Source organism: Polypterus senegalus, chromosome 16 (assembly GCF_016835505.1).
Source record: "Polypterus senegalus isolate Bchr_013 chromosome 16, ASM1683550v1, whole genome shotgun sequence".
In the NCBI taxonomy this organism is placed as follows: Eukaryota; Metazoa; Chordata; class Cladistia; order Polypteriformes; family Polypteridae; genus Polypterus; species Polypterus senegalus.
Genome location: NC_053169.1, coordinates 21,626,581 through 21,648,089, shown reverse-complemented (window position 1 = coordinate 21,648,089; position 21,509 = coordinate 21,626,581). Strand labels below are relative to the sequence as shown.

Below are 21,509 nucleotides of genomic sequence, written 5' to 3'. Positions count from 1 at the left end.
CATTCCTCCCGGCGCAGTTAAAAAGTGTAAAGACGCAAAGCTGTTTTCTTCATCTCTTCTACTATCAAGTACTGGGAATTAAAAAAAGTTGCAGTGTGTCAGTTTTGTCTGTCTCTCTGCGCTGGAGTCCAGATGGGAGGGCTGGGAGAGGGCAACGCGGGGCGCACTACGTAATACCTAATTTCCATATAGCGTGGCCATACGTAATCGGAAAGTATTCACAGCGCATCACTTTTTCCACATTTTGTTATGTTACAGCCTTATTCCAAAATGGATTAAATTCATTTTTTTCCTCAGAATTCTACACACAACACCCCATAATGACAACGTGAAAGAAGTTTACTTGAAGTTTTTGCAAATTTATTAAAAATAAAAAAATTGAGAAAGCACATGTACATAAGTATTCACAGCCTTTGCTATGAAGCTCAAAATTGAGCTCAGGTGCATCTTGTTTCCCCTGATCATCCTTGAGAAGTTTCTGCAGCTTCATTGGAGTCCACCTGTGATAAATTCAGTTGATGTGACATGATTTGGAAAGGCACACACCTGTCTATAGAAGGTCCCACAGTTGACAGTTCATGTCAGAGCACAAACCAAGCATGAAGTCAAAGGAACTGTCTGTAGACCTCTGAGACAGGATTGTCTCGAGGCACAAATCTGGGGAAGATTACAGAAAAATGTCTGTTGCTTTGAAGGTCCCAATGAGCACAGTGGCCTCCATCATCTGTAAGTGGAAGAAGTTCAAAACCATCAGGACTCTTCCTAGAGCTAGCCGACCATCTAAACTGAGCGATCGGGGGAGAAAGGCCTTAGTCAGGGAGGTGTCCAAGAACCCGATGGTCACTCTGTCAGAGCTCCAGAGGTCCTCTGTGGAGAGAAGAGAACCTTCCAGAAGGACAACCATCTCTGCAGCAATCCACCAATCAGGCCTGTATGGTAGAGTGGCCAGACGGAAGCCACTCCTTAGTAAAAGGCACATGGCAGCCCGCCTGGAATTTGCCAAAAGGCACCTGAAGGACTCTCAGACCATGAGAAACAAACTTCTCTGGTCTGATGAGACAAAGATTGAACTCTTTGGTGTGAATGTCAGGTGTCACATTTGGAGGAAACCAGGCACCGCTCATCACCAGGCCAATACCATCCCTACAGTGAAGTATGGTGGTGGCAGCATCATGCTGTGGGGATGTTTTTCAGTGTCAGGAACTGGGAGACTAGTCAGGATAAAGGGAAAGATGACTGCAGCAAAGTACAGAGACATCCTGGATGAAAACCTGCTCCAGAGTGATCCTGACCTCAGACTGGGGCGACGGTTCATCTTTCAGCAGGACGACGACCCTAAGCACACAGCCAAGACATCAAAAGAGTGGCTTCAGGACAACTCTGTGAATGTCCTTCAGTGGCCCAGCCAGAGCCCAGACTTGAATCTGATTGAACATCTCTGAAGAGATCTTAAAATGGATGTGCACCGACGCTTCCCATCCAACCTGATGGAGCTTGAGAGGTGCTGCAAAGAGGAATGGGCAAAACTGGCCAAGGATAGGTGTGCCAAGCTTGTGGCATCATATTCAAAAAGACTTGAGGCTGGAATTGCCCTTCTCCTATTCCTTCTATTATGGCTTCCTTTATCCCGCCGAGGATGCCTGTACTATATATATATATATATATATATATATATATTTTTTTTTTTTTTACTTGATATACTTTATTAATCCCCAAGGAGAAATCGCCTTTTCACTTGTCCTTGGGGGTTAGCCATTGTGCAGCACCACCTGGAGTAATTTTAAGCTTAAGAGCCTTGCTCAAGGGCTCAATGGAGTAGGATTCCTTGTGGCAGTAACAGGATTAGAACTGGCAACCTACCAGATACCAGTGCAGATCATTAGCCTTCTACTCATGGAGTACACTGTTGACGTGACAAATCTTTGACTCCTTTTCTTTATTCTTCAGACCTCAGACAAGTTTGTATGGTCCAGAAAGTTCACAGACTTGAGTTCATTTGACGTTATGGCCACTTTCTTTATGCGTTTCTTAGTGCTATTTGTTCAACCACACGGAAAGGCCTAATATTAGTGTTTGTGCCAGAGAATGGCAGCATGTGGCGTGTACGTACATTAACATGTGCAATTAAGAGTTTCTCTCCCTTCTGTACAAGTGACACAAATGACCTCCTGAACGGTTTGGTTTGCTGTGATGTAAAGCTACATGCAGAAGTGGGATCACTACACTAACTTGAGAATCTTTCCACTTGCATACGTGTTTAATTAGCAGATATTTTTTCCCCCCTCAAGAATAATTTGAAAACCACGTCTCTTAGAAGTTGTGATGCTCTGATCGATTGGCTGGCGTTCTCCACCAAATGGCTTGACTGTTGATTAGCAAAATGGCAGATCGCAAAAAAAAAATATTTTTTAGGCTGTTTAGGACAGAGAGCACCCAAACATTGACATTCCTGTTAAGAAAAGTCAAGTAATAAGCGGAAAACTGGGAATCTGAGGAAGGAGAGACAAATGTGTTGTCCATCTAAACTTAGAGTGGGAGAAAAGGGGGGCCTGAATCTGACTCAGACAGCAATGGAGATGTGAATCCTGCACTGAAATTAAAGGAGAAGCTGCTTTGATAAGTTCAGAACTTCTCATTTTGTCCTAACGTGAAGTAGGATGCTCTGAGCTTCTGTCTGAACTAGAGGAGGAATGGACCATCTTCAAAATACAGTACAATGTGCGCTCACTGCATGATGAACGACAGGCCTGTTTGATTAAGAGCCGCTGTGTAAAGTTGTTCACCTTGTTACCCTTCTACTCTTCTTGGTAAACATTGTGGGAATGTTTTATTCAATTTGAATTTTGAGTTATAATGAAAACAAACCGTTTATTCTGTGCTTCATTCAGTTGGGTCCAGCTGCAGACTGCCCTGACCAGGGAGTCCCAAAAGCTCCAAAGCACTTTCAAAGACCAAGCCTCTAGGGAGGGAAAATACCGTCGAACCCGACAAGAACTTTTGAAAAATCTTTAAAAATAAAAGATTTACTTTAATCAAAAGGCACCGAAAACAGAAAGCTCAGAAAAGCTCACGTGAGTTGCCTGAAAAAGGAAGGCAGTCACAGTAAATGAAGTCCCGATACGGAATCCAGAGGCGAAGTCAAAAACAAGCAGAGGTTCAAAAATCAATAAACACAGTCCCAATATAAAATTTAGAGACGTTGTTGAGAAACACAGCATAGGGTCGATAATCTGTGAAATCACAAGGCAAAAGCAAGAAACACTCTACTCCCTGGCGTGTTTGAAATGAATTCCCAGGAACTATGGAAGCCCTTCCCTTAAATAGGGTAGCGGGGGCTGTTTCTGGTGGTGATTGGCAGGTGGCCCCGCCCCTTGGGGAACAGCCGACAGAACGTAAGGGATATAACCTCGGCCTAATCCACTTACCCATAAATACAAAAAATAAAATGTTCGTAATAAGCAAAAGAAACATTAATCCAAATAAATAATACAAGAGAGATGACTTTGAACCCCAGCCAGGGGAGAAATGGTGGCTGAAACATAACTCAGACATCCACTGCTCCGCCATTCAGTAGCAGCCAATCGGATTGCAGGATTTTGTCACCTGGTTTACTTGACTTAAGTCAGATAAAACACAGCCCTAATATTAACCATAGTGTAACTAGGCCTTATTGCTGACATCTCATATAGAGCGACGGCCTCCTCAACGGAGTGGAGCTCTCGGGGTCTGCAGCTGGAGTCTACTTGAGAAAAAAATATTTGTATTTTTGTAAAAAGTGTGGTTTGATGATCACTGAAAAATAAGCCTAACTCTAACCCCTGTGGTCTGTAGTTTAACTGTAGAAATACCAAGGATAGCACAAACACATCAAGTATAGGCAAGGCTGGTCATGAAGGAACTTAGTGTAGAAACAGTTTTAAAAGAGGAGCGAAACAAAAAGAAAACAATAGGTGTCGGAATCGGCCAATTCTGATTACATGGAATCTGAGATTGGTATTGGCCCTAAATCTGCTCGGAGCATCCTGAGGAAGAGGAGAACATAATGGTGAGGAAGGAGTGGAAGCACTAAAGAATCGGAATGATAGTCAAGGGAAACTAAAATACTGTAAAACCTTTGAAACTCACAAATACCTTGCAATCATTCAGTAAGCTTCTATTAAACGCTCGACTTCATTTGTGCGAGCTCTGATTCCAGATGCAGTGATCTGGAGGCCTTTACTAGGAGCGCATGGACTGGTAAGTCTGTCTCAGAAGCATCCGAATGTGGATGAGATACCCAGCATTAAGAAACGTTCACTTTCTCATAAGGATCCATTTAACCCAAAACGCGGAACGTCTACAGAGCATCACCCCTCCGCTCCTTTCATCTCCACATTTTACTTTTTATGAGCCAGTGGCCGCCCTGTCTTGCAGCAGTGTAACACAATGGCAGCCATCTTCTAATGGGAGCACCCAGGGTGCTGTTAAACTGATATTTTGGATTCCGGCCTATCTGCTAATTAAAACTAAACAAATAGGGGTAGCTTTGCCTTAATAATAATAATACATTTTATTTATATAGAGCCTTTGTCTTCCCACAGAGTGCTTAGACGTCTAAAATGTCACTGTGAATATCGGGATTTGTACTCAAAGGCCCAGGCCTTCTCCCAGAATTTTAGTGGGCTAACTTTCACTGCATATTTCATTTCATATTTATTTATAAAGCACAACTAAAAGACAAGTGCTGCACAAACCAAACATCTAAACAAAATAAAAGAGAAGTGTAAAAAAGACACATTTTAAAAAGAACAAAATGACTATGAAAAATGACAAATGAAAGTAATAGAAGGAGGGAACCACCATCAGCTGAGAGCAACACAAAGACAGAACAGACAGCTCAACACATAGTCTTATAGAATACGTAAATGGGGGCTTACCTGTGTACTCTCAGGTGGTCTTCCACCCAAGTGTTAACTCTGCTTGGCTTTGGCGATTCGAGGTATTCAGGGTGGTGTGGCCATAAGCAAGATTTGCTCATCTTCAAAACTACAGACAAACAGCCAAAAACAAGGCCACCTTCATAATTGGGTAAGTGTCTGTGTGTCGGCTGCCATGTCTCTGTCTTTCTGGTCTGTATCTCTCTTCTCCTGGTCGCCCGCTTGAGGCTCCAGCTGCCCCGAGTTTGAGACTGTGTGCACAAATGGCCCAGTGCAATGCCTCCCTCCCTTTTGTCCCCTCCTTTTGAGACCTGTTAAAGTGAGGGGGGTCCCCTTTTTCAGAATGCCGTGTTCAGGTAGCTCCCCCTTCTGATGAGCTGCGCCTTATAACTCCTTTACCATCTTGACTTTCCTGCAGACTGGAGGGACGTCTCAACACCGACTCAGTGCCACAGGGATCGGTATGCTGTTTTCTGCTGGGACGTTTCTGTATGTGGCCACCATCCACGTCTTGCCAGAAATCAGCCACAGAGGCCACCGACAATCGCAACAACATCACCGTGGCTCTGGGGACTACGAGTATGGCGGTCTGGGCCTTTGGGAGAGCGTGATGCTTGTCGTTGGCAGTGGACTTCCTGTTTTGCTGTCGCTTGGACTACACGACTGAAGAGGTCTATTATTTTAAAGGGAAAGGGAGCTCGAACTCTCAGAGCTGGCAAAGCATTTCCAAAGGTGCTGGTTTTAATGGATGTGTCCTCCTCTGTGCTGCTGCTGCATCCTCCATCCATCCATTCACCTTGAAACATTCAGGACTTGTAGGCGGGCACTTATAGGAGTGACGGGGTCCTCACAGCAGCCTTGACTGGAGCCCTGATTAGCTACTGGCCTATGTGTCACAACGCCGTCACTTTTACTGCCTGCCTGGTTGCTCTGGTTAAGGGTCTGCAGTATTCTGCCCGTTCCTTCTTCTACTGAGGAGTCCAGTCCAGGCATGAACTGCAAAAGACTTAAGACTGCGGACGTTTATTTCCTGGTGGTAACTAAAGTGGTAAAGTTACAAATTTTTTTTTGTGGTTTTATTTATCATGTGATAAAAAGCAGTGGGGTCTACTTGTCAAATTAATCAACATACAGCAGTCTTTCGTACCCACTTGGTGGGTAGGTGACCACTGATGGTGGGGCAAACGCGTATTTACCACTCAGCCTTATAGTATCTTGTAATGCTGTGTTTTGACGTTACGTGAATCTGCTCTGATGCTTGGGACGTCTCACAAGCACATCACTGGAGGTTTGTATTTGATTTCAGGGCATCAGTTTGAGGCACACATTTGGCTGGCACTCTGAATTCTGATTGATTTCAAATGAAATGTCGCTACTGAACGACACACAGGAGCAAACATGCAGCTTCTCACATCCCAGCAGCTCATCGGTCCTTCACCATTTCTCTCTTTCTGGTCACTTAGCTTAAGTGTGTCAGTCTTCGGCTGACGTCTTTATCCAAGGCGACTTGCAACGTTTATGATACAATTGGTTCCATTTCCTTTGCTTGTATAATTGAAGCGCAGGCAGGTGACGTGACTTTCTCACGGTCACCTGGTGTCAGTAGTGGGATTTGAACCCACAGCCTTACAGTTTGCAGTCCGAAGCCTGACATTAGCCAACTATTAATAATTATTATTATGGAGTTGTACATTATCCAGCCTATGGAGTTATTTGCCTTCATAGTAAAATGTTAGCTAGGAAATTTAAATTGTGTTATTCTACATGGGAAGTTTTATTTTACTATTAAATCATCTGCTACACCATATTCTCTCCTATTTGTTAAAATCAAATATTCTTTAGACAATAACTAACTAACTAAATAAATAAATAAAACTGCCACAGGGCAGACCAAAACCTCATATATCTAGTTGTAGCCAACATGTTCATGTTTTGGCCATGAGCTGTCAGACTGAAGTTGCAGGCACACACAGTTCTTCAATTTCTATTTTAAAAGGTGATCATGACAAAGATGGGCCAGCGTCACTTGCTTCACCTGCATCACCAGCAGCCTGTGCCACTTTGTACATTTATTTTGAGGTCAAACAACCTCAGTTGTGGCCAGTGGGGGCGCTGATGAGCAGTCCCTCCGAATTCAAAATAAACCCCATAAGTGCAAAGACAATTAGGAGGAAAGTTACAGGAGGACATGAACGAAGAAAACCACAGGTCCGGTTGTCCTATTAGGCCTAACTAGATAGACAGATAGATAGGAAAGGCATTATATGATAGATGGGTAAATAGATATAAAAGGAACTATATGATAGACTTTATTTGTCCCCAAGGGGAAATTAGGACTTTACAGAAGCTCAAGGGAGAAAAAGAGAAATGCAGGTGTTGCTCTTTTCTTATCATGTGGGAGTCTGCCGTACCTTAAGGTCGCATTACTCAACATTTTCAGTCACACGGCAGCGGTCGTGTAGTGTGACATACCAGTGACCCACCCCAACAAATTCAAACAGGTTTGATTACATTAAGTCGCATGCAGGAGTGGGCTTGTGTGGGCGTGACAGCCAATAGCCAGGGTGTACAATGCATATAGTGCGGCTACAAGGAAAAGGGAACACCGGTGCTTTGGATGTGACAGTCAGAAGTGAGACTCGTCTGCATGATGTTGTGTGTTTTATATACCACAACAGAATGGTGAAAAAAAAAAACCAAAAAAAACAAAACACCCAAAATGGCTGAGATCGCAGCTGAACTCGACCGACCTATAAAGTCTTGGCACACGGGCACCGGCTCTGTCAGGCAGCACATTAATTAACTGTCAGAAAAAAAAGAGGATGAGCTCACAATATTTTTGAAACGTGAAACTGTGCTGGAAAAACCGTCACTTGGTCATCTAACTTGACATACCCTGTGATTTTTACTCGGGTGAAATATGACTGCTCAGGCAACGAGATGAGCAACTGCAGTCGTCAAGTGTGACATCCCCTCCGACTAGAAGCCGTGTAAATCAGCTTTACCCATCTTCCTGCCCTTTGTTAGTGAGGCTCCTTCCTGTCCAGTCCATGCTCATGTGGATGAAAGCATCTTTTCAATCCTGGGTAGAATTTGCTTCTGGAGTTTGGGTTGGCTTAGGGGAGCATGGTACCCACTGCCAGTGCACAATCCACCATGGCATCCTACTGCCCAGCACTTTGGAAACACCTGGCATCTGCCATTTCCCACAGTATATAAGTGATAATGTGTTATGTCTCTCTTTATTAAAATAAGCTACTAAATTAGCACACTTTCTACCAAATACAGTGTGCATCGACACTCACACTGACTAAACATCTTGGATATACAGAATTTGTGTGCCTTCAAATTTGGTTTTATTATACGTAGCATGCACACATTTTTAAGGTATTGCTTAACCTACAGATCAGGACATCTTAAACGTTTTTTCCTTGCTACCCAGTTTGCCTATTGCTTGTCTTGGCGACCCGTAACCGCCATGGAGCAGCAGCTGATCATTGGGCCGTTCCCCCAGACATCATCCGGAGATATTTGAAAATCGCTGCCCACTGTCATCTGGGGGCAGGCATGGGAGTTTAAGGGGATTCAGGTAATTCCACCTTTGTAAATCGCCGCTGACCGCCATCCTTGAAGAGTTGCTGACACTCCAGATCTCAGGTTGTTTGCTTCAGCCATGCATATCCCATAGTTTATCAACCCCTGCTCTAGATTTAACTTGGAGTTTTAAATTACCTACTGATGTTTTTTATTTGTTCAGCTTTCGTGAAAACTGCTCTACAAGTAAAGTATAATTAATAGATGCGAATCTTAAAGTTACATACTAGAGTTGAGTTACACCGTTGCCGGAATTTTCTGTGGGAGAGGAAATAATTTATACAGAACAGACAATTAGCCATTGAAATGCGACCCAGCAGGCGCTTGGCAGAGAGTGGCCAGCCACTAATAACCTGGCAGGTGTCGAATGCCACCTCTGACTGGCTGGCTGATGCCAACTGGAATTTTTAACCAGCTGCTTTTTATAGAAATAGGTGCTGCATAGACAGTGGCAGGACGAAGTGTGGAAATAAACGCATTTATGTATAACTTTGTCTTAAAACAATGTGGTTTGATCTTCATCTAAGTTACAATAAAGAAGAAGCACAATCTCTTTTAAATAATAACACACACACACACCCCATTGGATTATTCTTGTATGTATTGAATACAGTGGCATACAGAAGATGCAGCCACCTTATTTAAAATGTTTGTTACTGTGAATAGTTAAGTGAGCAGAAGATGAACTGATCACCACAAGACATCAATTTCAAGATGACACATTTCTTTACTATTTTAAGCAAGATTATATTTTTATTTCCATCATTCACAGGTACAGAATACCAAAAAAATGAATACAGCCATGTGGCATTAATGTAAATCTACAACAGAATGAGGAGGTTAGGATACAGCGCATTGCCGCACTCACCACATGACAAACCAACTCAAGGTCCCAGATTAGGACCCGAGTGCAGCCATGTGGCAGGTGACACCTCAGCACCACACTAGCTTAGATGGGGTGGGACACTGTGAGGTTTTTTTATGGTGGCTGGAGTGGCAATTCTGCCCCCAAGTTTTTCCCTACAGGTTCAAGGGTCTACATACAGGGCTGGTTGCAGATTAACGTCATACCCAGGATGGAGCAATTGCAGGTTAATGGCCTTGCTCAAGGTGCCCAACAGAGCAGAGTCCCTTTTGGCATTTACGGGATTTGAACTGGAAACCTTCCGATTGCCAGTGCAGATCCCTAGCCTTAGACTCACCACTCCGCCCGAGACAACAGAATGCCTTTTTAAAAAAAAAAGGGAAATCTGCCTTTTGGAAGGGTCCAGTCAGGCCCAAGACCTTAACCCAACAAGGATACCATGGAATGACCTCAAGGAAGCTGCTCACACCTGACATCCTAAAGCTTTGGTGCAGCTGAGGCAGTTCTGACAGGAAGAAGGGCCCAGAATTCCTTGTGAGCATTTTGCAGGCCTGATCCACAGCTACCTGAGGCTCGTTTGAGTTCCTGTTATCCTGAAATCCAAGTGTTCACACACTTTTTCCCCACACCACAGAGTGAATGTTTGACACGTGGGTTCAGTAAAGACGTGAGAGATTTTAGTTGTGTGGGTGTTATTAGACTAAGCGTATTGTGTTTTGTCTAGAGTTGTGACTTGGATGAAGATCAGATAACATCTTAGGACCAATTAACACAGACCACCAGGCCATTCCAGTCATTCACATACTTTTTCTTGCCGCTGGACTGATGGACTGCGCTGGACAGTTTGTTTCTGGAGTAAATTCTATTTCCCCCACTGCCCTCATAAGCACCTGGGATGGAGCAGGTAGAGAATACAAATGGGCAGCAAAGAGCCTGGGCCTGAGGCAGACAGCAGAGATGTTTGGGGTCTCTCTTTAATGCTTAGCTGAGACCCTCCATGCAGTGTTAAGGGACCTTTACTCTGCAATTTTTAAAAACTTGATGAGATTATTCTGTTTGGTTACATGCTCTTTCTTATAACAAGTATAAATCTGCTAGTATAATGTCATGGCTTAAGGGAGGCCAACCACGAGTATACATGTGGAAAAATTTCATTTACACGTAGAGCCCAAAAAAGACAAACACACTAAAATATAATCTGTTCATAACAAAAGAACACAGCGGTATTGTCGTATTACATGGGCTGTCATATTTCACCTGCCGTGATGCTTTAAATTTATTTAATATGAAACACTAAGTGCAATGATCCCATGCTGTAAAAGTGTCAGGTTTGTAAGACAGAAGTCCAATAAATTCTAATTAGACAGCCAAGAAATTGTAATTTTATCAGGAGGTGTCCATGACTGCAGCCTCATTACACAAATCAATTTTACCTGCGCGTCTTTATCCTTCATGGAAAATGTTAACAATTAGAAGGAGATTATAGGGGCCCAGTGTGTATCAGCCCCCCGGGGAAATACGCATTCAGTGAGCTTACGTGCTTTGAAAGAACTCACATCCTCAGTTATCTGGCACAGGAGGTAACGACACTAATGTGATTATTCCCAAACCCAAACCCCCCCCAGAGTCAGTCAGTTAAAAAAAAAAAAATCCAGCATTGTAAAAGTGAGACTGTGGAGCCTGTGCAAAAATATTTCTTTTTATGGAATTTCAAGAAATGATGCGTCTTATTCACAAGGATAAATATTATGGGGTCAAATAGAAAATGCAAAAAAACTGACATAACAAGTACAGTACTCTGGTCAGCAAGCGACTTTTATAAAAATGTAACAAGAAAGATGGACAACACGCAATCAAATAAATAAATACATGACATTCTCTTATTTGTATGCTGCTATGTCAGCTCTTACAGGTGGTAAGTGTGCGAGATGAGCTCTTCGCTGAGCTGCTCGGACTTAATCAGGCCTCGACAGCAGGACCCCACACACACACACACTCGACGGCACCCCTTCACTTCCTTTTCCCTTTCTTTTATCTGTGTCTTCTCATTACCGTGGCTTCCCATTCATTTCTTTAGGCCCTTAGCTTTGCACTTTCTTGTCATTACAGTAATTAAAAGTATTATTTTTATATTTGCATTCCTGCTCTTGTGACTGTGTGCCGTACTGTTAACAACGATGAAGACAAAACGGCTCATGGTTAAATTTCTGGTGAATTATTTGTTTTTCTTACACACACACAAATATGTAATAATGCTGGCTAAGCCTCTCAGTGGCTGTTACAAAATGACAGTTTCATTGAAAGGCAGGTAGCTGGTTTAAGTTTGTATTTTCACAAGTGTGCATTTGTCACTTCCATACAATTTAATGTTGTGTCTCTCGATGGCAAATGCCACAATAAGGTGCAAGGCACGTCTTTTCCATATTCTTGCCGCAGTCAGGGTCACATGGCGAGTGTGTGATTTTTATACAGCACCCTTCACAGCGGACACCATCCCACTCGATGTCTGAAAGTGGACAAGTGCGTGACATGGAATCCGGGAGAGAACAGGTGATGCCTTTTATTCAGAACACCCTCGATTGTCTCCTTATTTCTGCTTTTTGAAGCACTGGCAGCTCAGGGTCACACAAAGCACGTTGGTGGTGGGAACTGAACGAGTGACTTTGTGGAGTGACCAGAGGCCGCACTGTCAGGGCTCAGCAGAATTAGTAGCCAGCCTTCAGGAAGACTGAGATTTTTACAAATCAGAAGGAGTGATGCGCAGTACTGGGGGCATTTTTAGTCACGCCTTTATTTGGAATAACCTTTAGCCTGAAATGTGAGCAGATTCTATTTACACTTTATCCGTCCATCCATCTAACCCTAACCCTAAACCCACTTTATCCTGAGCAGGGTCCTGGAGAAGCTGAAGCCTATCCCAGCAAGCACTGGGCTCAAGGCAGGAACAATCCCTGGACAGGATGCCAGTCTTCACCAAATTTGATTTACTTGTCTCAGTCAGTGTAATTCTAAATGTGATTTCCATTAATTAACTACATTTCATTCCATACTGGGAACTTCTGATATATTTGAATCCAGTGCTTTCTGTTCCCAGTGCTGCTTCTAAGTGTTCTCCTTTCTGTAATGTTCAGGACTCCAGCATATGAGCCATTTAACTGTGTAAAGTGATATAAAATAATTATAAAAAAAGTGAATCTCCTGCTTCTGCAGGTCTGTGTTGCCTAAAATAGCTGTACGTTTAGATTTCCTTTAGTGAATATTCATGCCTGGGAATTTTATTTGTGCAATTCAGTGTATAAGGCCTGTATGCTGTATGTGTCGGATAACCGGAGGTTCTTCTGAATTCTTGTACAATGCTTAGGACTTGAGTTTATTATTTAAATATGTGCAGTGTGGCAGCGTGGTGTTTGTGTAATTAATTCATCACTTCTAATCTCAGTTCAGACCGAATCAAACTAAATTAACACAAGACGACTTTGATTTTTCAATCTTTTTTAGTATATGAAGAAAAATGTTAAATATTTAAACTTTTAATTATTCTGAAGACTATTGGTCGATTTTGCATTAAACTTACATTTTTATGTTTTTTTTTACTATATATGTTAATATATTAAGATTGTTTGTAATTATAATTGTCTCACTTTGTATACCGCAACGTTGATAATAATAATGTTGCACTAGGACCATGCAGCTGACGTTAGGTGTCTTTATTCTGAGGCTTGTTTGAATTTTTTCTGATCCAACTAGATACTCATTTCCCAATCTTCAGCCCACACTACTGCCTCCTCGCCTTCATATTCACACACACTTCTCTAGCAACTTCAAACACATTTCTATACCTTTAGGCTTCCTTCCTATCTGAGAGCCTCCTGTTGGCTCACATTATGAATGTTAAAGTTTAATGCAGATGCAGAACATAACTATGGGTACTCCATCTTTTCTAAAGTGTGATATGGATGCTATGGACTTAACTTATTCCAGTTTTTATCATTTTTCCATACTAAATATATTCTGTCCTCCAGAAACACGGTAGTAGGTGGTCATAGCATTTTCTTCCTCTGTCATTCTTTTCTTACACCTGCCATAAGAATATTTAATGGCTGTTCAGTTTGCCATATCTTTAATGAACCTTGGCAGCTACAGGTCAGGTTCAGGTCAGGTTGGGGAGCAGGCACCGGTACAGCACATTGCTGCACCCACCACACGACAAAACAGCTCAGGGATATGGTTGGAAACCCCCCCAGGCAGACACATAGTTCAGTCCCACCCTCTAGTAACACAGTACCGAAGGAATCCAGTCTTCATCTCAGGTCACTGGATAGCGTCCATGTCTCACAGCCAAATAAGCAAGACAGGAAGCACCAGGACTCTAAAGACTTGGACCTTCATCCTTTTGCATAGATATCGGGAGCGCCACACACCCCTTTCCAGCAACCTCATGACCCCCATACTCTCCCAATCCATCTACTGACTTCATAGAAAGAGTCACCAGAGACATGAATTTCACTGCCAAGGTAAGTAAATCTCTCAATGAGGTCCACACGCTCTCCTCAGACAGACACACTACTGATGGCAGTGCCTAAGAGGTCATTGAAGGCCTGGATCTTTGTTTTTTATCATGACACTCGCAAGCCCAGACATTCAGACTACAATGGATTCATAAAGTATTCACATCCTTTCACTTTTTTGTACTCTGTGATGTTGGAACCTTATGCTAAAATCGTTAACTTCATTTTTCTCCTCATCAAGCTACACTCAATACCCTGGATGACAAAGTGACAACTGGATTTTTAGATATGCTTGCAAATGCATTAAAAATAAAAACATAAAATATCCCATTGACACAAGTATTCAGACCCTTTGCTATGACACTTGAAATGTGGCTCAGGAGCATCCCATCCTATGGATCATCTTTGAGATGCTTCTACACTTTGTTTGGGGTCCATCTTTGGCCAATGCAGTTGACTGGACTGATGACACTGGTCAACATGTCTTTCACCAGTACTTTAGCAAAATGTCACTTGCTGACTCGAAATCTGAAAACCGTTTTCATCAAGCATGTCCCGTTTTGTTTAGTTATGATTCTCCAGGTCTTGGACAACTAGGGTGACTGGACAGTAAAGGTGGATAACCATTTTGATAAATATCGGTAATTCCACTAGGGATGCCATTTAGATAAAATAATTTGCCTCACGTTACTAGCAGCTGTGAGTTGTTTATCTTGTCATTATTAATTTCATTTAAAAACTTAATTTTTAATTAGCAGAAAAAAATATGTGTTACTGATTACCCAGTGACTCTAAAGCGGTGTTTCCCAAACTCGGTCCTGGGGGCACACTGTGGCTGCAGGTTTTTGTTCCAACCAGCTTTTGTTTTTAATTGGACTCCTGGGCTAGTTAAGTAATGTGTTATTTCCCAAGTTCTGTGTTTTGGGAACAATATAGAAATTAGAAAACTAAGTTTGGTAAAAAAAAAAATATATATAGGGTATATTGGTATATTAAAATGTACCAAGCAGTTATATAGGAATAATGTATTTTTTTCTTTTTAAAAATATTTTCATCTTGACTTTCATTCTACTTTTCCAGGTGATCTAATTGTTTATTGAATCCATTATTTACTAATTATGGGTTTGATGCTAAAGTACTTGCAGCCTTTGATTGTTCAGTGTTGTTTGCCAGCGTGTCTGCTTTGCTCATTTTTTTAATTGTCATTATTAAGATACAACGAAGGGGAAAAACTGTACAGAGAAAGGGCAAAATAGAATGAAATCTACAAAAGAGAGTTAAACATTTAAATCTATAGAAAAAGCAGAAATATTTCTAAATATCTTATGAATCAAAAAATCATGCTGCTGTGCTTTTCTAAATGTAGAATAAGAGAAAAAACAGCTAATTAATTGAGCTCAGTGTTATTAAGTGTTGTCACTGATTAGGAATCTGGTTGTAACAAAAATCTGCAGCCATAGGGGGTCCCCAAGACTGAGTTTGGGAAACACCAATGTAAAGCATAATGACACAACTCAGAAGTGATGGTGCAATGGGTAGAGGTTTTACTGTTAAACATAACATTGCATTTCAGGACATTTCGCTTGTAAAATTCTCCATTACTTTGAACATTTTGTCAAGGCGATGGCCAGACACAGCGCTGCGTTTCAGCATTTATGAAATAAGTTTGGTCTCATGAAAAGTGAAGTCAAAATTAAGGAAGGTGTTTTTGTTGCTCCCGATATCTGTGAACTGATGCTTGACAATGAGTTAAAAATAAAACTGAAACCCACTGAATCAGCAGAATGGGAAACATACGTGCTGGTTGTCCAGAATTTTCTTGGTAGTCACATAGCAGAGAGTTATGCTGAGCTTGTGGTGGACCTACTGAAAGTGTATCAGCTTATGGGAGCCAAAATGTCAGTGAAGATGCCATTTTTTACATTCTCGTCTCGACTTTATTCCACCAAATCTAAACGATGTCAGCGATGAGCATGGGGAAGATTTCATCGAGATATAAAGGTGATAGAAAATTTACTCTGAGCACGATGGGTGACTACTGTTGGTTCTTGCAAAGAGAGGCGGATGTGCAGTACAAGCACAAAAGCCTCAGACATTTTTGAGCACGTTGACTTCACTTTTATATTGAGGTCAATTGCCAAACGTGTTTTATCGTCTTCTGGTTTGTTGTCAATCAAAACAATTTTGGTAGGACACAGTTCAAACTCTAGATACTGTGTTGATACTTTATATTTATATTCAAAAGTCAAATATGTGTATCTCAAAAACCTGCCATGCTAGCTTAAGTCTGATTTCATAAAGGTAAAAAAACTTAATAAACAGCTGGTCTGAAGTTCTCAGTAGCAAACAAAATATATTTTTTGTAGGCCAGTGTTAGGAAAGGCACACACCTGTCTATAGAAGGTGCTACAGATCCAAGCAAAAAAAAGCATTTCATTAGGTCAAAGGGATTACCTGCAGAGCGTAGATACAGGATTGTGTCATGGCACAGGTCTGCCATAAACGGTTGGAAGCATTTAAGTTTTCCAAGAACACAAGTAGCCTCCTTAATTCTTAAATGGAGTAAGTCTGAACCAACCACATCTCTTCCTAGAGCTGGGCACTTAATGGGAGTCTGGCCCTGGTAAGAGAGGCAACCAAGAACCCAATGGTCACTCTGGCTGAGCTTTGGACAACCTGTGTTGAGACTGGATAAACTTTCAGAAGGACAACAATCACTGTAATACTCCACTAACCTGGGATTTATTAAGACACTTATAAAGACACACTGAAGCCCACTTGGAGCTTGCAAAAGATGCACCGAAAGAACCCCTATGAGAAACAATTTTCTGGTCCGAGGAAACCAGGCACTGCTCATCACTCCAGTGCTGAAGCATGGTGGTAGCATCATCATGCTGTGGGGTTGTTTTTCAGTGGCAGTGTCTAGGAGATGACTAGATGTGTTTGGAGCAAAGTAAAAAGAATTTAATGAAAACCTGTGCCAGAGCACTATGGACCTTAAGTTCACCTTCCAACAAGACAATGATGCTAAGCACAAGGCAAAGACAGCACAGGTGTGTCTTAGGGACAACTCTGGGAATGTCTTTGAGTTCTCCAGCCAGAGAGCAAACTTGAACCCAATCAAACATCAGTGGAGAGACCCGAAAATACAGGAGCTGTCCACAGACAATCTCCATACAGCCTGGACAGCTTGAGAGGATCTGCAGAGAAGAAAAGAACGGCAGAAATGGCCAGGTGTGTGAAGTGTGCCATGTCAGACCAAAGAAAACTCCAGGCTGGAATCACTGCCAAAGGGATTTCAACAAAGTAGTGAGTAAAGGGTCTGGATACTTGTGTCAATGGGATATTTCAGTTTTTCATTTTTCATACATTTGCAAAAAAAATTCTAAAAATCACATTTTTGCTTGGTCATTCTGGGGTATTGAGTGAGGTTTGATGGGGGAGGGGATTAATTTAAACAATTTTAGCATCAGTCTGCAATATAAAAAACTGTAAAAAATGAAGGGGTCTGAATACTTCCTGAAGGGACTGTAAATGACTTACCACATAAAGAGTCAGTGAACGAAGAGAGGAACAGCAGGCTTCATTTTATCTCATGTCGATTAGTCAGCGTTTCATATGCCTCTGTCCTGCCTGGTAGTCCCTGGGATTTCTTTCTCTACTGGTGAGACTTTGAGAGGAGAGAAGAGGACAGACAGCAAAGTGTTATTTCGCCACCTGGCAAACAAAAATATGTATTGGATGGTTGGCATCTAAAATGCCTAAAGTCCATGTTAGGATAACAAGGAATGGATGTGTGCAATGGAGGGGTCGGTTATCCCACTACCACTAAGGTTACCATACTGCAGAGGTGCTCCTTGCTAGAATCAACAATGACCCCGGTCAACTACAGCACAGAAACTGCATGGTCCAGAATCTTGAAGGTGGTCCTGTCTGCATCATCTAAGGCATAATTTGAGATGCTGTGTAAATATACATGAAGTTTAACCAAATGTTTTCATACCTTTAAGGATTTCTTTTAAACATTAACCTTTCACCACACTCTTAACATCACCCTCCACAAGATTTTACTCCATATATTGTTTTCTTTTAGTCAAGAAATTGATGTGGGCATGGAGAACTTCAGCAGAATGAGAATTACTAGTAAGCTGTTTAATTTAGACTGGTAATAGCAAAGTGAGTGGCTTAAATACACCGTGACATTCTGGGGCAAAGCAAAGTATCTGAATAAAGCTGAACAGGAATGAAGGGGAGCAGACAAGGATGTAATTGAATCTGGCAAGTATTTTAACACAAATCAAGAAGAAATGTCTAAGTAACGGGGCAAAAAAAGTGAAAATGGGAAAAAAAAAAAAAATACACGCACAAAGAATACCTAATAGAACTGAGCGAATGTACAAGGACCAGCCATTCAGAAGAGTCTGTTTATTATGCTGAGGTAACCGCTTAACAGTCAAAAGTGACTGCAGGGTGACTGTCACTGCCTGGCAGCAGCACTTGACAATGTTTGAGGTTAAGTGTACAAAAGGTGTGGAAGAACATGAGAAGAACCACGTCAACCAAATCAGACTTATGTGCTAATACAAGGTGTGTCTTATTTTAAAGAACTTTCAAGATTTTTTTTTTTTTTTAACTCATGCTATGCATTTGTCTTTTATTCTCAACTGGTTCAAGTCTCAGTTTCACCAGTAATGGATTTTTATTATTTATTTGTCGGACACCTTTCTACAAGTTGACTTACAACATTTGAGATACGATGATTTACATTTATTTTTGGTTTTCCAATTGGAGCACAGGCAGGTGAAATAACTTGCTCACAGTCACAAAGGGTCAGGTGCAGGATCTGAATCCACCACCTCAGGGTCTGAAGTCCAAAGCTTTAACCACAACACCACACTACATACACAAACAGACAGTCAGATGGAACTGACCAGGTAGTGCTGGTCAAAGCTAAAGCATTGCATCCATTAAAAGGCACGTGCATGGCTCATTTTTACAGAATGTCTACAAATCTACAGTATATGGTGTATACGGTAACTTACTTTAACATTCTTACCTGTTTTGCCCTTTTCTTAGGTGGACTCTGAAAATTTTCCTAATACAAAATTATACCATCTCCTTCAAACATTCAGCACTTTTTGTAGTGTGAGGTTTATCAAACATTTTCACATCATGAGTTGCAATAAGGCCGATTGCCAAGCCAGTGCATTATGTGGATTTTTCAAAGCCTTTTTTATATTAAACTGGAGTAGGAAAAAAATGTAGGTCTCTCATACATACTTGGCACACCAAATTGAGTCCAAGAAGACAGAAAGCCTTTCATGGTGAGGCTGAGTTGTGCTGGCAACAATTCAGATCTCAGGCTTACAACAGTAACTTCTTTCACGTCACCAGAGGAACCCTGCAGTTAGATTTAATGGGCTTATTATTCAGGGGATGATGGAAGAGCAACTACTGCCACTTTGGCTTTTTCATCAATGCAGGAGGCCAAAGGGGATGACTGGATTAACTCTGATAATTCCTTAGAACCTCCAAACTATCCGTGTATGTTGCTGCTCTTCAGTTTAACATCACATAGTGAATTAATAAGGAAATCTTGTGCAGTGTGTCTTGAACTCAAAGTGGACAGTAAAGCAAGATTTAATTTCTTGAAATGTTGCATATAATAAATAATATGTCAAGCCTTTTATTACTATTTATATTCATTTTGATGCTTTTACTTTAGGCACTCCCTACATTATGAATGCTTACTTATTTTTCCAGTGTCTCTAAAACTGAAGGAAATCCGTAACATGTGACTCATTCAGGATCCCTTGCTAGTTAAGATTTAAACCAAAAAAAACTGTAGTTTACATTTCAGCATTTTCATTATACAAGTGTCTCTGATATGTCACTACACAAAGAACAATATGAATTTCTTACACAGTTCCTTTCTATAACAAACAATCATCCTGCGGTGCTTACAAGTCCAGCGCTAAAATATAAAAATAAAAAAAATAAATAAAAAAACTCTGTGAGGTTAAGTGACTCGCTGAGAGTATCACTGCAATGGTGGTAGGGATTAGTCCTTTTTAAATTGTATTAAAATCAAATAACATTCCTAACACAGGGTCACGGGGGTCTGCTGGAGCCAATCCCAGCCAACACAGGGCGCAAGGCAAGAACAAATCCCTGGCAGGGCGCCAACCCATCACAGGACACACACACACCAAGTACACACAAGGGACAATTTAGGATCGCCAATACACATAACCTGCATGTCTTTTCATACAAATAACTCCATCCATCCATCCATTTTCCAACCCGCAAATAACTCAAGTTTTACAAAAAAAGGTTCAAAATAAATCAACCCCCACCCTTGAGAAAGAGAGCTAGGCCAGCAGAGTAAAACTTGAAGCTAGTGAAAAAAAAAAAAAAAATTAATAAATGAATAAAAAGAGGGGAGAGAACCTGCTTCCTCAATTTAAATTCTTATTCTAAAATGTTATTTATCAGGTCCTGCCAGGTTTTGAAAACGTTTTGTACAGGTTCTCTAAGTGAGAATTTGATTTTTTCCAATGTCAGATAGTACAGTATATAACATCAGTTACTCACTGACTTAGAATAGGAGAGTTAGGGTTCTTCCAGTTAAGTAAGATAAGTCTGTGTGCCAGTAGTGTAGTAAAGGCAATCACAGTTTATTTGTCCTTCTCCACTTTAAGCCCATCTGAAGTACCCCAAACACAGCTGTTAGTGGATTAGGAGGGACTGTGACACCAAGGCTCTCTGAAAGGCATTTAGTCCAGCAGCCTTTAACTTTTCAGTCTAACACTTCAGCCCAGTCATTCTCAAGTTCAGTCCTGGAAAGCCCCCTATGGCTGCAGGTTTTTATCCCATTTTCGTTCTTTATCTAGACTCCTACATTAATTAAACAAACCGAATCTTCTTTTTTTTTGCATAAATCCAGAAATTACAGATTGATTATTCTGAATTTTGACTAAATAAAGTAGGAATTGAAAAAAAATATATATTTTTGGCTTTTCAGTATTTTGTTATTTTCTAGTTATTTATGCCATAAAATAGCTGCCTTTTAGTAGCTGGTATCATGCAACCTGGTGTCTGCTATGTTTCTCATTAATTGTCAGTATTTGGATACAATTAAGAGGACAAACTCCACAGAAAAGATGAATTAAAAAGAAAATGACAGAGTTAAGCTTCTAAAGATATGGCAAATAGCAAATGCTTTCATTTCATATAAATGTAAACGTACGACTAATGCATATTTCTGAATGTCAAATAGAAAAATAAGTAAAAACAGCAGGTAATTAAACAATGAGATCAATCAAAGATTAAAACAACTCACTGACTGGCTGGGGTAATAAAAAGCCTGTAGCCACAGGGTCCCCATCAACGTGGACTGAACTTGAGAACCACTGTTTTTAGGCCCACTGCTAACACCAGGAAACCTTTAGGAAAGGAGAACAGAAGCAGTGAGCATGGCAACAGTCTTTCAAAGCGAACTAGGTAACAGCTAACTGAACAACATATTTACAAAAAGTGAAAGCTTTAAAATGCTAGAGTAGAATTTCAGATTTTTCACAGGATTAAAATGGACTATTGTTTAGATTTTGTCCTTGAGAAAATTGT

The 21,509-nt window shown here is 41.1% G+C and overlaps 1 protein-coding gene and 1 long non-coding RNA gene across 2 annotated transcripts in view; one reads left to right on the top strand and one right to left on the bottom strand.

The window, feature by feature from the left end:
* The window catches only part of LOC120516322 (zinc transporter ZIP9-B), a 36,206-nt gene extending 26,983 nt beyond the window's left edge, over positions 1 to 9,223 (top strand). Inside the window, exon 7 of the mRNA XM_039737916.1 lies at positions 5,335 to 9,223. Within this exon, the coding sequence (XP_039593850.1) occupies positions 5,335 to 5,583 (249 nt within the window). The 3' untranslated portion in view covers positions 5,584 to 9,223. The remainder of the gene's footprint in view (positions 1 to 5,334) is intronic.
* On the bottom strand, positions 687 to 21,372 carry LOC120516323. Its single transcript, XR_005630828.1, has 3 exons — positions 21,226 to 21,372; positions 17,427 to 17,553; positions 687 to 724 (listed from the first exon to the last, which is right to left on the bottom strand). It is a non-coding gene; the product is annotated as an uncharacterized LOC120516323 (long non-coding RNA).
* Positions 21,373 to 21,509: the final 137 nt, after the last annotated feature.